The following is a 20,378-nucleotide window of genomic DNA, read 5'->3' as shown; positions in this document are numbered from 1 at the left end:
GGTTTGCACGGAGGTTCAACTTGTCCCAGCTCCCACAGCCAGGAAGCGCCAGATCCAGGATTTGAACCCGGAAGGGTGGACTCCAGACACCTAGATGTTATGGATTTAATTGTTATTGTTAGATGCCGTCGAGTCGTTTCTGACTCATAACGACCCCGTGTACAACAGAACGAAACACTGCCCAGTCCTGCACCATCTTCATAATCCTTACTATACTTGAGCCCGTTGTTGCAGCTACTGTGTCAGTCCATCTCATTGAGGGCCTTTGTCTTTTTTAATTGTGTCTCCTAAAAAGATCTGTTGAAGTCCTAACCCCTGTACCTGTGAAGGTGACTTGTTTGGAAATAGGGTCTTTGAGATGTTATCAGTTAGGCTAACATGAGGGCATACTGGGGTAGAGAGGGTCCTGATGCCATCTGAGTGGTGTCTCATTAAAGAGACAGACAGGGAGAGTTAGAAGATGTGACCATGGAGGCAGATGCAAGCCCAAGAACCCCGAAGATTGCCGGGAGCCACCAGGAGCTGGGTGAGAGGCATGGAACAGTGTCTCCCTCAGAGCCCACAGAAGGAATCGCCACGGCTGACACTCTGATTTGGACAGTTATCTCCGGAACTGGGAGACAATGAAGTCCTGTTCTTATAAGCCACCCGCTTTGTGGGATTTTGTTATAGCAGCCCTAGCAGATTAAGACACTGAATAACTACCACATTACACTGGGCTCAGCTGCTAACTGAAAAGTTGGAGGTTCGAGTCCACCCAGAGGCACCTCAGAAGAAAGGCCTGGCAGTCTACTTCCAAAAAAATCACCCACTGAAAACCCTATGGGGCACAGTTCTACTCTGACACATGCGGGGTCGCCATGAATCAGAACCGACTCGTCCTTCTGTGACTTTTCTGTCTTCTTTGAAAATAATAGGAAACCTGTGAGAAATTGAATGCCTTCAGATTTTGAGTCAGATCAGTCATTAAAAGAATCCCTCTGTAGGAACCTGCGTTTGCTGTCTCCTTAGCAGATGGCTATTGCCCAGCCAGTGTTGAAAATTTTATCACTGAATTAATATTCCACCGTATGGATATACTACAGTTTGTTTACCTGTTCACTTACTGAAGGGCATCTTGGTTGCTTCCAGTTCTTAGAACAGGCACATCAGTCAGCTGCAGGTGCACCCTGAGCAGAGCAGAGTCCCAAGCCAGTGAAATTGGAAAAACAAGCCCTGATATCCTGACGAAGCTGTTTCTCCTACTGCACATAAGTGAAGTTGCCGAGGTGGTATAATGGTAGACCCAGATAAAGATACGAGATGCATAAATATCATACCTCAGCATGAGAGTGTCACCGTGTGGGTGTCAGCGAATAGCAGTCCTGTGGGAAGATGGAAGGTGTTCCTGCCTTACAGAATTTATGCTGTTGTTAGGTGCCGTCCAGCTGATTCCCACTGACAGTGACCCCATGTGACAGAGTAGAACGTCCCCATAGGATTTTCTAGGCTGTAATCTTTATGGGAGCAAATTGCCAGGTCTTTCTCCCTCAGAGCCACTGAATGGATTCCAACCACCAACCTTTCAGTTAACAGTCAAGTGCTTAACTATTGTGCCACCAGGGCTTCTTATGGAATTTGTACGATAGTGAAATTTGTACCCAGAGTTTCTAAAGTCAAATATCACTTGGCACGTTTTCGACTGTGCTCAAGCTGGAGCTATCTTTATAATTACTTACGTCTTAAGTCAGTCATGTTGGCTTTTTCTCCCCCATGCAACAAATGTTTATTGAGTATCCAGTTTATGCCTCTTTTTTATTTTCATTGTGGTAAATATATATGCAACAAATGGTTTGGCATTTCAGCGTTCTTCATGTATACAATTCAGTGACATTAGTTATGTTCGTCACGTTGTTCAACCACCACCACCATCCTTTTCCATTTTTTTCCATCACCCTTCACAGAAACTCAGTGTCCCCTACGCAGTGAGTCCGCTTTTCCCCTCCCTCCCAACCATCCCTGATAGCCACTAATAAACATTGGACTCTATATACATGCCTATCCTAGATAATTCACATAAGTGGAAACAGAATATTTGTCCCTTTGACTTCACTCAGCGTCATATTTTCAAGGTTCATCCATGCTGTAGCATATGTAGCTTTTTTTTTCCGACAAGTTAATGACTTCTCACGCCTTTGTCTAGCATGGATGACTGCTTGTGCCCTTTGTGGGACGGAAGCGCCTCCTACAAGTACCTCAGTGTCCATGGTGAGGCTATGTATGACTGTGACCCAGCCGCTCAGACTCTTACCTCCTGGTACTATTTGTTTGGGCAGCAGGTGGTATTTGTTTTAGCAGCAGTTTCAGTGACAGCTGGCAGGTAGACAAGAGCATAAGGGCAAGAGATGGCAGCAGCTCAGAACACTTAACAGAGGTGGCGTTCTCCGCGGCCAGGAAGAATGAGCTGCGAATGTTGGCGGAGTATTCACAGAGCAGCATTCAGGTGAGACGGGGCCATGGGCAAGCCCTCAAATCACTTCCTCTCTCGTGAACAGAACAGATGCTTTGCTGCTGAGGCTATCTGTGGTGGTCGGCAGGGAGGTGTTCTATGCTGCCCTCTGGGGGAGTGTCCTGGTGAGCCCGGCCGTGCGCCTCCCAGCCTCGCTCTTTGTCGTGGGCCACATCAACCACCAGGCGCCTGGCAAGGAGCAGAAGTTCATGCTGGGGACGGATTACCAGCTTACGGTAGGTGGTACACGCCCTGCCGGGGCATGAGCATGGCTCCCTGATACAGATTGTCACCGAGACCACGGGAGCAGCAGGGGCAGGAGCAGGGTACACCAAGGCATTCAGGGTTCAGAGTGTGTCCTGACGAGCCAGGCACGACCTGGACAGGACGAGGCTCACTGTCATGGAGTAAGCTTGAGAATCTTTTTTTTTTTAATACTTTATTTTTTAGGGCAGTTTTAAGTTTCTAGAAAATTTGTGCATCAAGTACAAGAGTTCCCATATTACCCCCATTCTCACTGCACAGTGTCTACTATTATAACACCTTTTGTTAGTGAGGTCCATTTGTTACAGTTGAAGAACCAGTACTGATACGTTAGTGTTAACCAAAGTCCCAGTTCACATTAGGGTTCACCTGTCATGAGGCACAGTCCTATGGGTTTTGATAAATGTGTGATGTGATGCATCCACCATTCCAGTGTCATGCAGACTCGTTTCACTGCCCTAAAAATGCCCTGTGCTCCACCTGTTCATCCCAGTCCCCTGCCCTGAGCTCCTGGCAGCCACTGATGTTTAGTTTTGCCTTTTCCAGAATGTCATATAGTTGGAGTCATACAGTAGGTAGCCTTTTCAGAATGGCTGCTTTTACTTACAACATCCATTTAAGGTTCCTCCGTGGCTTTTTGTGACTTGATAACTTATTTCCTTTTATCGATAGATTAATATTCCAATATGGCTGTACTACATTTGTTTATCCATTCACCTACCGAAGGACATCTTTTTTTTCCCCTACTTTTTTTTATTGTGCTTTAAGTGAAAGTTTACAATTCAAGTTAGTCTCTTACACAAAAACTTACACACACATTGCTATGTGACCCTAGCTGCTCTCCCTCTACTGTGACAACACACTCTTCCTTTCCACCCGACTTCCCATGTCCATTCATCCAGCACCTGACCCTCTCTGCCTTCTCATCTCACCTCTGGACAGGAGCTGCCCATTTGGTCTCATGTATCTCCTTGAGCTAAGAAGCACACTCTTCATGAGCATCACCCTCCATCCCACAGTCCAGTCTAATATTTGCCTGAAGAGTTGGCCTCTGGGCTAACGGAGAGTCCGGGGACCATGTCTTCTGGGGTCCCTCCAGTCTCAGTCAAACTATGCTGAAGGACATCTTGGTTACTTCCAGTTCTTGGCAGTTACAAATAAAGCTGCTATAAAATTCATCTGCAGGTTTTGTGTATTTGTTTTTTGTGGACAAATACTTCAGATGAATTTTTTAACACAAGTAGTAGAATTGATATATGCGCTGCTCACATCTAAGCCTCCTTGCGCAGCTCAGTTCGCTGTACACGACACTCAGAAAGCCTCTGCACAGTCTGCCGCTTTAGCTAAAATCTTTTTTTCAAACTGTTTTCTGCTCCCGTTTCACGCGGACCTCGCCATGCACGCTGAAGCTCTCTCCTCCAGCCTCTGTTCCTCTTCCTGCCGTCACTGCCTTCTTTGGCTGTTTTCAAACCCAAACCGTCGGGGCTCTGTAGAAGTCCGTGTTCAGGCCCTCAAGGAGCGCTCTTCCCCCAGCAACGTCCCTTCTTTTCTCTTTTCCCCAAAGTGACCTCTTCGGTTCTTAATGGCCTGCTGTCTATCGCCACCTAGTGGTGAACCCACACTTCCACCATAAAGTCGAAATTGAATGCCTCCATGAGAAAGTCCTGGTTTTGAATTCCAGCTCTGCAACTCGGTGTAAATTATTCACCCCTGAGTCCCCTCCTCTCTGTAAAGTGGGGGTAGTAGATCTGCCCTCCCATGGACTCTCTGAGGATTAAATGAAAGCATTGGTGTGAACACCAAGCACAGTGCTTGGGGTATAAGGGACCCTCATAAATAGGTTCCTTCTCTCCTGTTCTCAGCTTCACTTAAGACTCCTCTCCATTTTCACTGCCTTGCTTCAGCTTCTCATGTCTTGCTCCTCAATCAGAACATAATTTTATAACTTCTTTATCATCCCATCTTCTACCTACTCAGCCCTTATCAATTGCTAAAAGATTTGCTTTCCTAAAGCATAGTTTGCTCATATCTATCCTGGGCTTTAAAAGTTATCTAGCATCCTGCTGCCTGTGGATTTAAGACCAAATTCCAGAGTATTCTAACAGTCTGCTCCCAACCCACTAAATTCCCTTACCTTCCCCTTTCAGGCCCTGTGTAGTTGCCATCAAGTCATCTCTGACTCATGTTGACCCTGTGTATGTCAGAGTAGAACTGCACTCCACAGGGTTTTCAGTGGCTGATTTTTCAGAAGTAGATCACCAGAGCTTTTTTCCAAGACATCTCTGGGTAGACTTAAACCTCCAAACTTTTGGTTAGCAGCTGAGTGTGTTAGCAATTTGCACCACCCAGGGACCTCTCAGGCCCTCTACACACCGTTGCATGGCTGACGGGGCTGGCCTCACACATCTGGGGTGATGCATCATTTCTCTAACCATTCCTTCCTCTTGTACCTACTGCCCCTCCCTTCTCCAAGGTCTAAATGTAGATCCGACCTGCCCTTTGAGCTCCCTTGTTCTCCCCAGCTGAAAGATCTTTCCCTCTCCTGAATTCTCAGAGGTCTTCAAGAAATTTCATAGCTCTTTATTTGCATTTATTTTATGGTTCTTACCATCTGGTATGCATCTGTAGTACACCTATCTGTATTCAGAAAAGACACTTGAAATATGTATTGAATTGATTGGAAATCCATTTGGCCAAATATCTTCAAGGTTTTAGTCTAACCTAAGATCCCTGTTGGAACCTAAGGACGTTCCTTTTTGACATCATAGAAGTTGAGATCTTAGAACCTGACTCTCTGGTCCAATCCCCTCTGACTTTCAGTTGGATCAAGTAGGGTTGGTAGCGGAGCATCTTCCTGGGGCCACACAGCTTTCTGTAGCCTCTAGAACCAGGATGCACCTTTCCTGCCTCACACCTTATTATACTTTGTTCTTCTGTTCCTGGTGATTTAACACAGGGATTTCAAGATTCCCAGGAAAAGTCATTTCATTTTTATGACTGTAAAGAGTAGGATGCACATGATGATAAATGTCTTTATAATATGAGCCCTGGTGGCACAGTGGTTAAAGTGCTCGGCTGCTAACCAAAAGGTTGGTAGTTTGATCCCACCAGCTGCTCCTCGGGAAGAAGATGTGGCAGTCTGCTTCCATAAAGATTACAGCCTTGGAAACCCCATGGGACAGTTCTACTCTGTCCTGCAGGGTTGCTGCGCGTCAGAATCAACTTGATGGCAGTGGGTTTGTTTTGGGTTTGTCTTTGTAATGAAATGTTTAATGCCATTTTATCACTTACAGGTAAAGTCTTTATGTGCATCACTGTTGGACCCAAATGTTCTAGTGCAAAGAAATAATCTGGAAATTGTCTTGTTCTTCTTCCCACTTTATACCTGTCTGGTAAGTCATTGCTATTCTTCTAGGTAAGTCACGGTGTTTCCTGAGGATGTGGGGCGTGTTAATGACAAATCTCAAGCAGTTTTGTCTTGAGAGGAGAGCTCAGCCACTTAATGATCACTGATTGCTTTTGACAGATTAAAGTCCTTGTTCATTTTTGTGAACATGGTATTTCCATAGCAAATATCTAATAGCTTCTTTCCATGCCCAGCATATGAAGGACCAAGTCCTTTTGAGAACTGCCTTTTTGAGATACAGCTTTGTAGATGTGTAAGGAAGTGCTTGAACCCTGCGTGGCGCAAAGAATTTGCTCTTGGCTGCTAACCGAAAGGTTGGTGGTTTGAACCTGTGCAGTGGTGCCATGTAAGAAAGGTCTGGTGATCTGCTTTGTAAAGATTTGTTGTTGTTGTTGTGTGCCATGAAGTTGATTCCGACTCATAGCGACCCTCTAGGACTGAGTAGAACTGCCCCATAGGGTTTCCAGGGTGGTTAAGAGCTATGGCTGCTAACCAAAAGTCGGTAGTTCAAGTCCACCAGCCGCTCTTTGGAAACCCTATGGGGCAGTTCTACTCTGTCCTAGAGGGTCTCTATGAGTCAAAATAGACTTCACGGCAACAGGTTTGGTTTTTTTGGTTTCAGTCTTTACAGGAGCATATCACCACACTTTTCTCCCATGGAGCAGCTGGCGGGTTCCAGGTACCAACCTTTCAGTTAGCAGCTGAACCAGCTTAACCAGTGTGCTATCAGGGCTACTTCCTCTAAAGATCACAGCCAAGAAAAACCCTATGGAGCAGCTCTACTCTGTAACACATGGGGTGGCTGTGAGTCGGAATCGACTCAACGGCAGCGGGTTTGGTTTGAGTTTTTAAGGAAGGGCCGGCTGCATGTCAAAAAGTCAGTATTGTACTTTACGGTCCCTTGTAGTAAAGCTTTCTCTGTCCTTTGAATAGGATCCTGATGAGAGAGCCATCCCTCTGCTTAGATCTGACATCGTACATATTCTCTCAGCAGCCACCCAGACCCTCCTGAGAAGAGAAATGTCTCTAAACAGAAGACTCTATGCCTGGTTACTAGGTACGGAGGAGTATGCAGCTATTTAAAGTCTGAGTTACCGAAAGCCTTTCAGGACCGACTTTTGGAATAAGTTTCCATCTTGGTGATAGATTTCTGAATGGTAGAGTGTAGAATGATAACATGCTGAGTGAATACAGCACCCATCCGTTGAGTCTTGTTGCCTATACTTTAGTTTTGGTTATTTTGCAGTTATTGTAAAAATAGGGAAATAATAAGTGGGATTTTTAAAACACATGGAATTCCATTTTAAGAAGCTTGAAATACCACAAAAATTGTAGCTAAACGTTATTCAAGCAGAAGTATGTTGCTGTGGAAAAGGTTCATGGGATACCGGTGTGTGTGAGAGAAAACCCACAAACATTGTGGAATATGTATAAGTAAAGGACAAGGGTTTGGATAAAGGGAATGACATGTTTTGAGGAGATAGAAGGATAACTTTGGGAGAGTGTGAGAATCCCTGGGCTTGTGTTTCTGTGTGTGAGTGTGTGTTTTTGTGGACAGCCTGTAAGTTTGTAGGAAAACAGCTGTGACTGTTGGGTGGGAGGCTTCACAGGACAGAGTCCTGGAAATGGCAGGGTTTAAGAGGTAGCAGGAAACCCTGGTGGCGTAGTGGTTAAGAGCTATGGCTGCTAACCAAAAGGTCGGCAGTTCGAATCCACCAGGCACTCCTTGGAAACCCTATGGGGCAGTTCTACTCTGTCCTAGAGGGTTGCTATGAGTCGGAATCGACGGCAACGGGTTTTTTTGTTTTTTTTTAAAGAGTAGCAGGAATCCATGGGTGGTGCAAATAGTTAATGCCCTCTGCTGCTAACTAAAAGGTTGGCAGTTTAAGTCCACTCTGAGGCACCTCAGAAGAAAGGCTTGGCCATCTGCTTCCCCCAAACTAGCCATTGAAAACCCTATAGAGCACAGTTCTACTCTGACACACGTGGGGTCACTATGAGTTGGAGTGATTCAGTGGCAACTGGTTAACTAGTTAAAGGGTAGCAAAAGGCACTTATAAGCATTTTATTAATTCCCACATTAATGTGCCTAAGAAAAGTTGGTGTGCAGACAGTTTAAAGGACTTCACAGCCTTCTTAACCCTCAACACATAAATATTATCACACTAACATCAGGAAATCCTCTTAACCTTTTCTTCCCTCCTTTCCCCCCTTGTAAAACTTAGAGAAATCATTACACGGGAGCTTACTAAGGATTTTGAAAAGAATACTCATAGGTTCTTGAAGCATTTTTATCAAAAGGATGAATTTGTTGACGGCGTAGCTCTGTTCCTAGTGGGGCTTGACAAGCTGTGTATAGAAAGTACACAGGCCCGAGTTCAGCTCCACCTGACTCACTCAGCTGTCCCAAGGGCCCCAGATTCTCTACCTGTACCACGAGGATGCTATTCCTGGCCCTGAGGACCTCACAGTTATTTGAGGCTCAAAACCAGGGTTTATCTGTGAGAATGGCTTGATTTCACATAAAAACCAGGTGCCATTGAGTTAGCTCCAAATCCTGGCAACCCCACGTATGTCAGGGTAGAATGTGCTCCACAGAGTTTTCAATGGCTGATTTTTTGGAAGTAGATCACCAGGACTTTCTTCTGAGGTGCCTCTGGGTAGGCTCAAACCACCAGCCTTTTGGTTAGCAGCTGAGCACATTAACTGTTTGCACCACCAAGGGACTCCTGTTTCACATACTGCTGTATAAACAAATACTGGTTTTTTAAAAATTATCCTCATTCCGTCATATGCCTGTAATCAAAAGTGTGACCTGGGTGGTGCAAACGGTTAAACGCTCGACTAGTAGCTGAAAGGTTGGCATTTGGAACCCACCCAGAGGCATCTCAGAAGACAAGCCTGACAATCTGCTTTCAAAAGATCACAGCGTTGTAAACCATATGGAGCAGTTCTACTCTGCACACACGGGGTCACCATGAGTCGGAATCGACTTGATGACAATTAACAACAACAATCTATAATTGTAAAAGACAATTAGGGAAGACTCTTGGAACAAACTAACTCGATGCCTATGGAGAAGGAATTCTGCCAGTATAATCCCTGCATACCACTGTCAGAATTTGTCTCGGTGTAGAAGAAAAATGTTACTTGGTTTTTAGGAATCTGATTTTGGTTTCCTGTTGAAAGACTTATGTTTTTAAAACTATCAGAACGTGAGACTTTAACACAATATGCTGTACTTGAAAATTATAGATCTCTCTACAACTCTCTTATAGGTTCAGATATTAAAGGAAACACTATTGTGCCAGAATCTGACATCTCAAATTCTTACGAAGACCAGTCCTCTTATTTTTTCGAAAAGTACTCCAAGGATCTTTTAGTTGAGGTAAAGGAGCGCTACTGGACAGTCAGCCCCATCCAGGGCATTTTTTTTTTTTAATCGTGGTGAAGAGCTTCAATAATTCAACAGTTTCTCCATGTAAAATTCACTGGCATTGATTGCATTCTTCATATTGTACCACCATTATCACTATCCTTTTCCAAGTTATTCCACCACCATTAGCATGAACTCATTGCCCCCTAAGTAAAAACTTCTCCTTTTTACTTCCTTCCCACCTCTGTAACCACTAATAATCTTTGTTTTCTATGTATGTGCTTATCTCATATAAGTGAAGTCATGTAGTATTTGTCCTTTCACAACAGACTGATTTCACTCAGTGCGATGTTTTCAAGGTTCATCCATGTTGTGGCATGCATCAGAACTTCATTTCTCTTTATGGCTGCGTAATATTCCACTGTTTGGATAGACCACATTTTGTTTATCCATTCATCTGTTGATGGACATTTCTGATGTTTCTACTTTTGGCTGTTACAAAAAGTACTGCAATGAACATTGGTAGACAAGTTTCTGTTTGCGTTCCTGCCTTCACTTCTTGTGGGCATATACCTAGGATTGGGATTGCTGGCTCATACAGTAGTTCTATGTTCAACTTTTTGAGGAACCAATGAACTGTTTTCTACAGCGGCTGCACCTTTTTACATTCCCATCCTCTATGGATGAGGGTTCTCCAGGGTATTCTGGATCATGATCTTTTGGGGGCTTCTTTACTGGACTTCCAGTAGACATTGCATGTTCCATGGTACATGGCTTGGAAAGCAGCAGCATATTGTTTGCCTGCTGTTCGCTGGTTTCCTTCTAATCCCAGAGTATTTAACACTTAGAACAACCATTAATGTCATGCTTTACTGTCATCCTACCATCCTAACGTGACTTTTTAAATAACAGGGCCTGATTGAAATATTGCACCAGAACTTCTCAGGTGTTGATGTGGAGGAACGTCATCATGCATACCTGAAACCTTTCCGCATCCTCATCAGCCTGCTTGACAAGCAGGAAATAGGTAATGCTAGAAAGGGTTCCGAATCCCTGGGGAGTGCAAACGGATACACGCTTGGCTGCTAACCAAAAAGAAGGCTGTTCGTGTCCCCCCAGACATGCCTCGGAAAAAAGACCTGGCGATCTACTTCGGAAAAATCAGTCATTGAAAATCCTGTGGCATGCAGTTCTGCTCTGACACGCAAGGGAGCGCCAAGAATCAGAATTAACTGGACAGCTCCTAGTTTTTAGAAGGGTTCAGTGCTGTCTTCTGGCACAGTAAATGGCAGGGTTAAAAGTTACTATCATGTTCCAAATACGGGTTATTGGTTCTCAGAGAATTAAAGCACGATAACACAATCAATGAACGATTTAGAATATAATTTAATCTTCGGGAATTTAGAAGCTTGAAGTACCTTAGTCATGTTTAGTGGCTCAGTTATTGTATCAGGGGGCCCCTGAGTGCTTTGGCTCCAAAAATTTGAATATTTTGGTTAGGAAAATACCTTTGAGCCCCTATGGTGCATGTTTGTGTACAAGCACACACAGTATGTACGTTTAAGAATGTGTCTTCAGTCCTTGAACTTAGATTTTATTTTCGAAAAATAGGGCACCCTCCTCCATCTTTTTGCCTGTGTCCGTAAAGCCCCTTCTGCCATTTGGGCCTGGGTCTTTTCCTCTGTAAAATAAAGGGGTTGAACTAGACTCTGGGCCCCACTTGTACCTATGGTCCTTGTGTATCAGGTGAGAAGAGTGATCCTCTCCGCTTTTTTAAAAAAAACCTTTGCTGTGCCACCCATCCACTATCTCAGCCTAACACGTAGTTCCTTGGACACCGCAATGGGGAGACATCTCTCATCTTCTCCTGCTGGATCTCCAGTGGTCGGTACAGCCCAGGACGTGCCCACAGACAGATATGTGATTGCTGTTTTCAAAGACCCAAAGAGCCAAGGGCATTAGTGAGGTGACTGTCTCTCTCCAAACTAAAGATAGGACCATTTGTGTGTGAGTTCAGAGACAAGTGCGAACATGTGTCGTGTGGCAGGCACGTACGAGGCTCTGGGGGTACAGAGGGAAGAAAAGGCCCTCAATCAAGTGGACTGAAGGAAGACTCAGATCCTGGTGTGGTTTCACTGTTGTTAATATTAATGGCTGACTTTTTTTTTTTTGAGCAGTTATCTTGTGTCAAGTGAGTTATAGTGTCTTGTAAGGTCATCCTCCAACATCCCAGATTGGTTCTCTGATTATACCCATTTTAAAGAGAGAGCAACTAAAGTTGAGCAAGGGTGAGACATTTGTCTGAGGTCACCAAGAGCTGGGTTGAAACTTGATTTGTTGGCTCCAGAGCCTAATAAACTCTCGTCATCATGACACTCACACAGTTGACACCACAGATGCTTACTCCCGTAGCAAAGACGAGCTCTTTTTTGAAAAATTTTTATTGTGGTAAAAATGTGTACAGTGAAACCTGTGAGAGCCAGAACTCGACAGAACTGCCTTGCTTTTCCAGATTTTGCAAGTTTTCTGCCTTTGACAGGGTGTGGTCTTACCACTTTTCTATCACTGTTTATTCGTGGAGAATGTTTGAGTTTTCCTTCTCTGACAGGTTTCTGCCGTGCACAGGTTCTGGCTTTCGCAGGTTTTACTGTATGACGAAACATTTGGCATTTCAACAGTTTTTACATGTATAATTCAGTGACTTTGATTGCATTCATCATGGTGTGCAACCATTACTACTATTCTTTTCCAAATTATTCCACCACCGTTAACAGAAACTCAGTGCCCCCTGAGCAGTGACTCCCCCTTCCTCACACCCTCCCACCCCCTCAGTAACTACCAGTAAGCTTTGGTCTCTGTGCATTTGCCTGTTTCATGTAAGTGGGATCATGTAATATTTGTCCTGGTGTGTCTGACTTATTTCACTCAGTATCATGTTTTCAGGGTTCATCCAGGTCATAGCATGTATCAGGACGTCATTTCTCTTTATGGCTGAGTGGTGCTCCATTATATGGATATATCACATTTTGTTTGTCCAGTCACCTGTTGACGGACACTTGGGTTGTTTCCCCTGTTTGTCTGTTGTGAATAGTGCTGCAGTGAACGTTTGTGTAAGAAGGATGAACTTTTATTCCACAACATGTATAGCTCTAGCTTCTCTTAACCAAGGTCCAAGTATTAAGCATTTGTTCTTCCAAGCTACGCATTTAAGTACTATCTAAAAGTATTTTGCGTTGTGCAGGCTTTCCACCTCCCTTCTCCTTCCTGCCTGCCCCAGCCAATCAGCCATGGCTCACATAGCTTTTTCTCTTGGTGTGGAGTGCCTGCAGCTCTGAGAGGCTATGGTTTAGTCTAAAAGGGAAACCAGTTAGTTATGCAGATGTACTGGGAGCTTGCTGTGTGATTGGAGAAGTATCGAAAAGGAAAGTAAGACTCAGCAGTTTGGAGATGTATGTTTCATGTCAAGACCGAGCAGCTGTGAGAAAACCAGGCGGAAATTTGCTGCTAGCTTGGGCTCAGGTGGGATTTCCCAGGAGGGTTGAGGGGCCAGCTTCTGCTCAATCACGTTGTTGTCGTTGTTCGCTGCCCTCAAGTCAGCCCCTGACTCATGGCGACCCCCTGCACAACAGTACAAAACACTGCTTCGTCCTGTGCCATCCTGTAATCAGTATGGATTGGACTGTTGTGATCCACAGGGTTTTCATTGGCTGCTTTTTGGAAGGAGAGCTCCAGGCCTTTCTTCCTAGTTTGTCTTAGTCTGGAATCTCCGCTGAAACCTGCTGAGCATCAGAGCAACACACAAACCTCTGACAGTAGTGGCTGCACATGAGATGAATTGGCCAGGGATCTACCTTGGGTCTTCTGCATAAAAGGCGAGAATTCTGCTACTGACCCACCACTGCCTGTTTTCTCTGTCTCATATAATTTAGTTTTCTAAGAGAAGATGTACTGTATTTTTATGCAAATAACACTCTTGCTATACATTTTGCCAACAGTGCAGCCCCCATGCTATTTTCGTAAGTGTGCTATTCCACGAGTTATATATGTGGGCGCGTTATTTGCGAAAAAATACGGTACTTAAGAGAAAAGTAGTAGATTATAGGGAGCACTGAGTTAGAAGGCACAGAACTTGGTCACTTGGTCTTATCCATTCTTTGGTTGCAGGGCTTTTGCCACTTCCACGTTTTCTCCCTGAATCAGGCGACAGAATTGCTTTTATTTGTAAAAAGCTTTTGGCATTCTTATGCTGTAGATAAAATACACATGGAGCTTATCATCAAAATAGTTTTCTGGGAGGCACATCTTTTGCTTTTGTGGGTTAGCAGCTGAACGCTTAACCACTGAGCCACCAGGGCTCTGTAACAGTGAAATCACAAAAAATGTTGACTATTTTCATGAATGTTATTCCCCCAGCTAAAGTTGTCATTGCCACACTAAAGTTCTTATGGTTCTGCACATTTTAGCCTATATAAATTGTCTATATAGAGATAATATATGCATTTTATGTGTATGTCATTTATTGATTTTAAAGTAGAATCATCGTGTCCTAGAGTAAAACTCTCAAAGACTCTGTTAAAATGAAACAAAGGGGATTTATTGAGAACATAAGAAACATTCAAATGGGGAGACATTAGCCCACCCAGAGTGAACATCAGTGACTCCAGGGGGTGGCTGTTTTGCAGGGATAGTTATAGGGCAGAATCAGGAACCTCCCAGCAAGATTGATTGGTTGACCTTCCCTGGACTTGCCTGGACTTGCTTAGGCATAGCCACATTCTGGTAAAGATTGTTTCCTCAGACCTCTCTGGGCTTCCCAGACTTCTCTAAGCATAGCCTGGGATTGCCTGGACTTGTCTAAGCACAGCCACGTTGTCTGTTGGTTCCATCCAGCCAGAAGCCCATGTCCATATGCGTATGAATGGGAAGAAGTCAGAGTTACAGTCTCAAGAATGCAGAAGCAGAAGCCTGCAACAAAATGGAATGGGGCTTGCTCCTAGGCCACCCACCCAGAATATGCCAGACACCTGTGTTCTAAAGCTCTTATTCAATTGATGGTCTTTCTTTGACCGTTTTCTTTTTCATTGCAGGGCCACAAGTGGTTGGGAATTTATTTCTGGAAGTGATCAGGGCCTTTTATTCTTACTGCAGAGATGCTCTTGGCTCTGATCTTCAACTGAGCTACACTCAGAGTGGAAACTCACTGATAAGGTATGGGTTTGGCCTCCACCTTCACATGGAAGGTCTTTCTTCTCCCTCTAATGCCATGATTATTTTTCCTCTGTTGCTTACTATACACTGTGAGATGCTAGAAAAAGTGGAGATGCCTCAGATCAGACGCTGTGCTGTCGGGGTTCTCTCTAGCTAACCCTGTTCACGGCACCAACTGTGCACAACCAGTCCAGGGAGGCCAGTCCAAAGACCTCAGCTTCCCTTCCCTGGTCAGTCCAGGCCCCAGCTGCTCCACACAGTCCCATCTCTCATCTCCATTCACCCAGGGCTAGATGAGCAGGCACCGCCCCTTCTGTGTTTTTAGGTCCAATAATCCCTTGAAATGACTCACTGCAGGAAACAGGCTATCTTTTTTATTTTTCTTTCAAGAAAATTTTATTTTGGTAAAATATATGTGACAAAGTTGCCACTGTAACCACTTTTAAGTGTACACTTCAGTGACATTGATTACATTCACCTGCTGTGATATCATCACCACTACTCAACTGATTTTTTTTTTGTTTCCCTTTTTTTTTTTTTGTTGAAAATATATACAACAAAACATACACCACTTCAACAATTTCTGCACATACAATTCAGTGACATAGGTTACATTCTTTAAGTTGTGCCACCTTTCCCGACAATCTTTTCCAAACTATTTCACCATCATTAATACAAATTCACTGCACTGCTAAGCTTCTCATTTATCTTTTTGAAATGCTGTTGTCAGTTTGATCACATATAGCTAATTCTTGAAAAGGGTATAATGCTTAATGCAGACATTCTTTTCTAATTAGGCTAAACTATTGTTTGGTTCAAAGATGACTTTAGGGGATAGTTTTGGTTCATGATTTAAAGATTTCCTCAGAGAAGTAGTTTGGGGAGTGGGGTGTTATCTGGCCTCAGTGGCTCCAGGAAGTCTGGATTCCATGAGAATTTGAAATTCTATTCCTCATTCCATACACCCCCACACCCCCACCAAAGGGCTATCTTTAACCTAGCAGAAAAAAAGGATGCAAACACATAGGGCAGGGTCCAGGAGGGATCTAGACTCAGAGCTTCTATATCCCTCTCTCCAACCAGGAAGCTCCACTGAACCGTCATCTTCCAAAGCCTTTATTGGCCTCAGCATATGGCCATGATAGATGACATCACGCCTCCTGAGGCTTAGTCAGCATCAGCCCCCAGGTGTTCCCTCTTGGTCTGGTCAGTGCCAACTGACTGGCCTCAGGCATGGTCCTGCTCCCAGGAACCAGGACCAAAGGCCACATTGTTTATTGCAAGGGAGTTCCACACCTCATAGACACTCATTAAAATAATCTATGCTGATAAGTTAATCAACATGAATTGACTCCTCCCTGTTTAGTACTGTGAAGAGTTTAAAAGTTTTATCTAGTTTCTGTTCCAGCGTGAGATGTACAAACATTATGTATTGACCAACTATGAATATTGTTCAACCAAGGCAACTGGATTGAGTATAACTAGGGTTGGGTTACAGGGAGAAGGGAAGAAGGGCAGATGGGAGGGGGTTAGTTTGGGAAGTGGAGGCAGGGGTGAGCCAGGAGCATAGTCAAAGGGCAGAAGGGGAAAGACCAAGGAAAGGGTATCCCAAGGACCCTGGAGGCAGAGAGTTGGCGGATGGAGACAACAGGCATCTGGGCTTAAAGTGTGTAGATATCTATAAATCTTGTGTTTTGTTTTGTTGATCTTTTAAAGATAATACAGCCTGCTGAGTATACCACGTTATTTCACCAATTATTGTTGTTGTATGCCATGGAGTCAGTTCTGATTCATAGCAAGCCTATAGCACAGAGTAGAATTGCCCCATAGGGCTTCCGAGGCTGTAATCTTTAGGGGATCAGATCACCAGGTCTTTTCTCCTGTGGAGCCGCTGGTCAGTTTGTACCACCAGCCTTTCAGTTAGCAGCCAAGTGCTTTAACCATTATGCTACCAGGCTCCTATTTCATCAGTAGAGGATCTAACTACCTACTATTGCAATAAAATTTGTTTTCTAAACCAAATTCTTTTTATAATAACTGTTAAGCTTATTTCTAAGAGAATGCATTAATATAAATATTGTTTAGGATGGCATGATGGAAACGCTTTCCTATGTAAGAACAGTAATATTTTCATCTTTTTCGGGATTTGTCAATCTCTCTAGAAATAAGTTGTAATGATAAAATGGGTTACAATTTTTCAGACAGTCTTCTCATAATATAGGCTTTTTCATAGATTTAATTCTATCCCCTTCTTTTACAGTTCAATAAAAGAAAATAGAAATGCCTCTGAGATTGTTAAGACGGTGAACTTGCTCATCACTTCCCTCAGCACAGACTTTCTGTGGGATTATATGATGAGGTGTTTTGAGGATTGCTTTAAGTAAGTATGCAGCTCGGTATTGTGGAATGTTTAGGAAGGATGAGAGGGTTTAAAGTTGATGTCTTAGTTTCCTAGTGCTGCTGTAACAAAAATACTACACATGGATGGCTTTGAAAACAAATTTATTTTCTCACAGTTTGGAACAAAACAAAATAAAACCTGTTGCTATCAAGTCGATTCTGACTTATGGCAACCCCATGTGTGCAGAGTAGAACTGCACTCCATAGGGTTTTCAACGCTGTGACCTTTTGGAAGCAGATCACCAGGCCTTTCTTCTGAGACACCTCTTGGTGGATTTGAACTGCCAGCCTTTCAGTTGGTGGTTCAGGTCCACCCAGAAGGCACTTCAGAAGAAGGGATTGGCAATTTCCTTTTGAAAATCAGTCATTAAAAACCCTGTGGAGCACTGCTCTACTCTGATACACATGGGATCACCATGAGTTGGAATCAACTTGACAGCAACAGGTTTGGTTTTTTTTTTAATTTATAGTGAAGAAAATTAACAGCTAGTATCATGTTAGTGACATGAATCCAAAGTAACTCTGAGAACCAGTATATACTTTTTAACTTACCTGTGTATCTATAAGGTTGCTATGCGTCGGAATTGACTCGATGGCAACGGGTTTGGTTTTGGGTTTGGTTTGTTTATCTAATTGTCTGCTTACTTAAAAAGAAGTGTTGATTTTCCATGTAAGATAAGCAGTTAACAATAGAGTTGATCAGTGGAGATACAAGCCTCTGTGGAAGCTGAAGAACTCTTAACAACCCACATGTTGCTGAACTCATGGGTGTTAGCTGGGGAAGGCATTGCCTTGAGTTGCTCCTCCTCCAAGTTGCACAGCTGTGGGGCCTGCTGTGGTCTGCAGCCCAGGCTGGTTTACCTGGAACATAGGTTTGGTTTGGGGTTGGGGATGCTGGCCAGGCCCACTAGGTGTGGAATCCCACATGGGCATGGGACCACTCTCATCGGAATTTATGAAGTTCAAGTCACAGTGGACCCTTTCTAGAGACAAGCAGATTCAAGACACTATTAACACTTCCTCTCTGTTATATAATTTTAGTCACCAAAGCTTTTTTACTGGAACTACAGTTTCATTATTTTTGAAATATGTTACATAACAAAGTTACAGTAGGCAACTTTGCTGGAAGTCATGACAAATGGTTGAAATTATTGTAGGAGAAAGCATTAATTTGTTTTTCTCCCCTCTGACGTAGGCCAGCGAAGACAGAGAAGCAGAATTACTCTGGTGGGAAAAGCCTCAGCACACCCCCCACCGTCTCGGAGCTCTGCACCCTCCTTGTGTTCCTGCTAGACGTTATTCCCTTGGTGAGGCAGCTTTGCCGTGGTGCTCGCTCTGATTGCGTCTTTATTAATGTCGCGGGCCTCTTTTATAAACTTCAGTTTACTGAAAAGTTGTTGCTAGTTGCCCTCGAGTCGATTCTAACTCATGGCAACCCCATACGTTACAGAGTAGAACTGTGCTTCATAGGGTTTTCTTGGCTGTAATCTTAACTGAAGCAGATCGCCAGGCCTTTCTTCCATGGCACTGGGTGGGTTTGAGCCACCCACCTTTAAGTTAGTAGTTGAGCACAAAAGGTTTGTCCCATCTATACAACACTATTGTAATGTTTGTATCAGCATGGGAAATGTCACTGAGTGTAAGCTACTTTTACATCTTGTCTGTCTTATTTAAAAGGCCCTACAATTTTTTGGCTAGTTGTAAGTGGGCTGAGCTGAAATTACTTAACCCAGATGATGAACTAGGTGTCAGTTACCTAGGGGAGATGGTAAATATATATCCTGGCTAAAATGGACAGTTAACTAATTTTTCCTAAGGAAACTACTTTCCTTAACATAGAGATCACATGTGGAAATTTTATTATTTTCTGTTAGAAGCGGGTAAAAGCGCTTGAAAGGAGCGGAAGAATATCCATTGATTTCTTTGGATTAAAAGGAAACATGATTATGTTTTCCTATTTGGAAATTAGCATGAAACTTACTTGTGCTCTAACAAATTGAGTTTTCTAAGATGCCATTTTGAGGTGCCTTTTTTTTTTCCTGATTATAAACTGAAAGCGTGTTACCTAAACCTGTGTTTCTTTTCACAGGAGCTCTACTCCGAGGTGCAAACCCAGTATCTCCCACAGGTGCTCAGCTGCATGGTGCAGTGCCTGGCTGAGAACATGGAGTCTCTGAGCTTACCCGAGCTCACGCAGGCCTTAAAGACATGCTTTAAAGTGCTCAGCAGAGTCCAGATGCCCCCCTCCTACCTGGACACAGAGCCAGTGAGCAAGAGCGTGGTGCGTGCGCTCGGGAGCTGAGATGGTTTTCTGTGTTAAGAAAAGCGTATGCTTTCATAGGAGTGGAAAGTAATTAGAGTGGTTAGGATAGGAATAAAGATTAGAAGATACATGGTAATATCTAAAATATATTTCTAAAACCCACAAATGTTGTAAAAGATTTTAGCGTAGAAGTTAGCCTCCTTCTCCTCACCAGCTCTCTCCCAGAGGTTGTAACAACAGTAGTGCTTAGGTACCTTTAGCTGCCAGACCCTTTTATATGTGTGTGTGTATGCATGTCATTTTGGTTATTTAAAATATAATTCAATATGACATTCCAGAAAAGGCAAAACTGTAGAAACTGTGAAATGCTCAGTGGCTGCCAGGGTCCAGGAGGAGGGGAGAAGGATGAACAGAGGAGCACAGGGCATTTTTAGGGCAGTGAAACTATTCTGCATGGCACTATAGTGGTGGACACATGGCATTATGCATTTGTCAAAACCCATACAACTTTACAACACAAAGAGTGAGCCCTGATGTAAACTATGGACTTTAGTTAGTAATAATGTATCAATATTGGTTCATCAATTATAACAAGTTACCACAGGAATCCAAGATGTTACAAATAGGAGAAACAACAAGGCCAGAGGGCCAAATGGGAACTCCCTGTATTCTGCGAGTTTTTTCTATAAACCTAAAACTGTTCTAAAAAACAAAGTCTATTTCAAAAAGTAAAGATTTGAAATATATATGTACACACACACACTAAACCAAACCCATTGCCATTGAGTTGATTCCGACTCCTAGTGACCCTATAGGACAGAGTAGAAGAGCTCCTTAGGGTTTCCAAGACTATATAATCTTCATGGGACTAGAATGCCACATCTTTCTCCCCTGGAGTGGCTGGTGAGCTTGAACTGCTAACCTTTTGCTTAGCAGCCAAGCACTTTAACCACTGCACCCCCAGGGTTCCTGT

At 43.6% G+C, this 20,378-nt stretch overlaps 1 protein-coding gene across 1 annotated transcript in view; it reads left to right on the top strand.

Annotated features, from left to right (window-relative positions):
• Window positions 1-20,378, top strand: part of DOP1B (DOP1 leucine zipper like protein B) — a 145,101-nt gene that overhangs the window by 61,017 nt on the left and 63,706 nt on the right. Inside the window, exons 5-13 of the mRNA XM_023724416.1 lie at window positions 2,535-2,724; window positions 6,046-6,144; window positions 7,092-7,215; window positions 9,437-9,546; window positions 10,447-10,561; window positions 14,622-14,742; window positions 17,003-17,122; window positions 18,338-18,449; window positions 19,232-19,423. Of these exons, the coding sequence (XP_023580184.1) occupies window positions 2,535-2,724; window positions 6,046-6,144; window positions 7,092-7,215; window positions 9,437-9,546; window positions 10,447-10,561; window positions 14,622-14,742; window positions 17,003-17,122; window positions 18,338-18,449; window positions 19,232-19,423 (1,183 nt within the window). The remainder of the gene's footprint in view (window positions 1-2,534; window positions 2,725-6,045; window positions 6,145-7,091; window positions 7,216-9,436; window positions 9,547-10,446; window positions 10,562-14,621; window positions 14,743-17,002; window positions 17,123-18,337; window positions 18,450-19,231; window positions 19,424-20,378) is intronic.

The sequence above is a fragment of the Trichechus manatus genome, unplaced genomic scaffold (assembly GCF_000243295.1).
Source record: "Trichechus manatus latirostris isolate Lorelei unplaced genomic scaffold, TriManLat1.0 scaffold00245, whole genome shotgun sequence".
NCBI lineage: Eukaryota > Metazoa > Chordata > Mammalia > Sirenia > Trichechidae > Trichechus > Trichechus manatus.
This window is presented reverse-complemented; position numbering and strand designations above follow the sequence as displayed.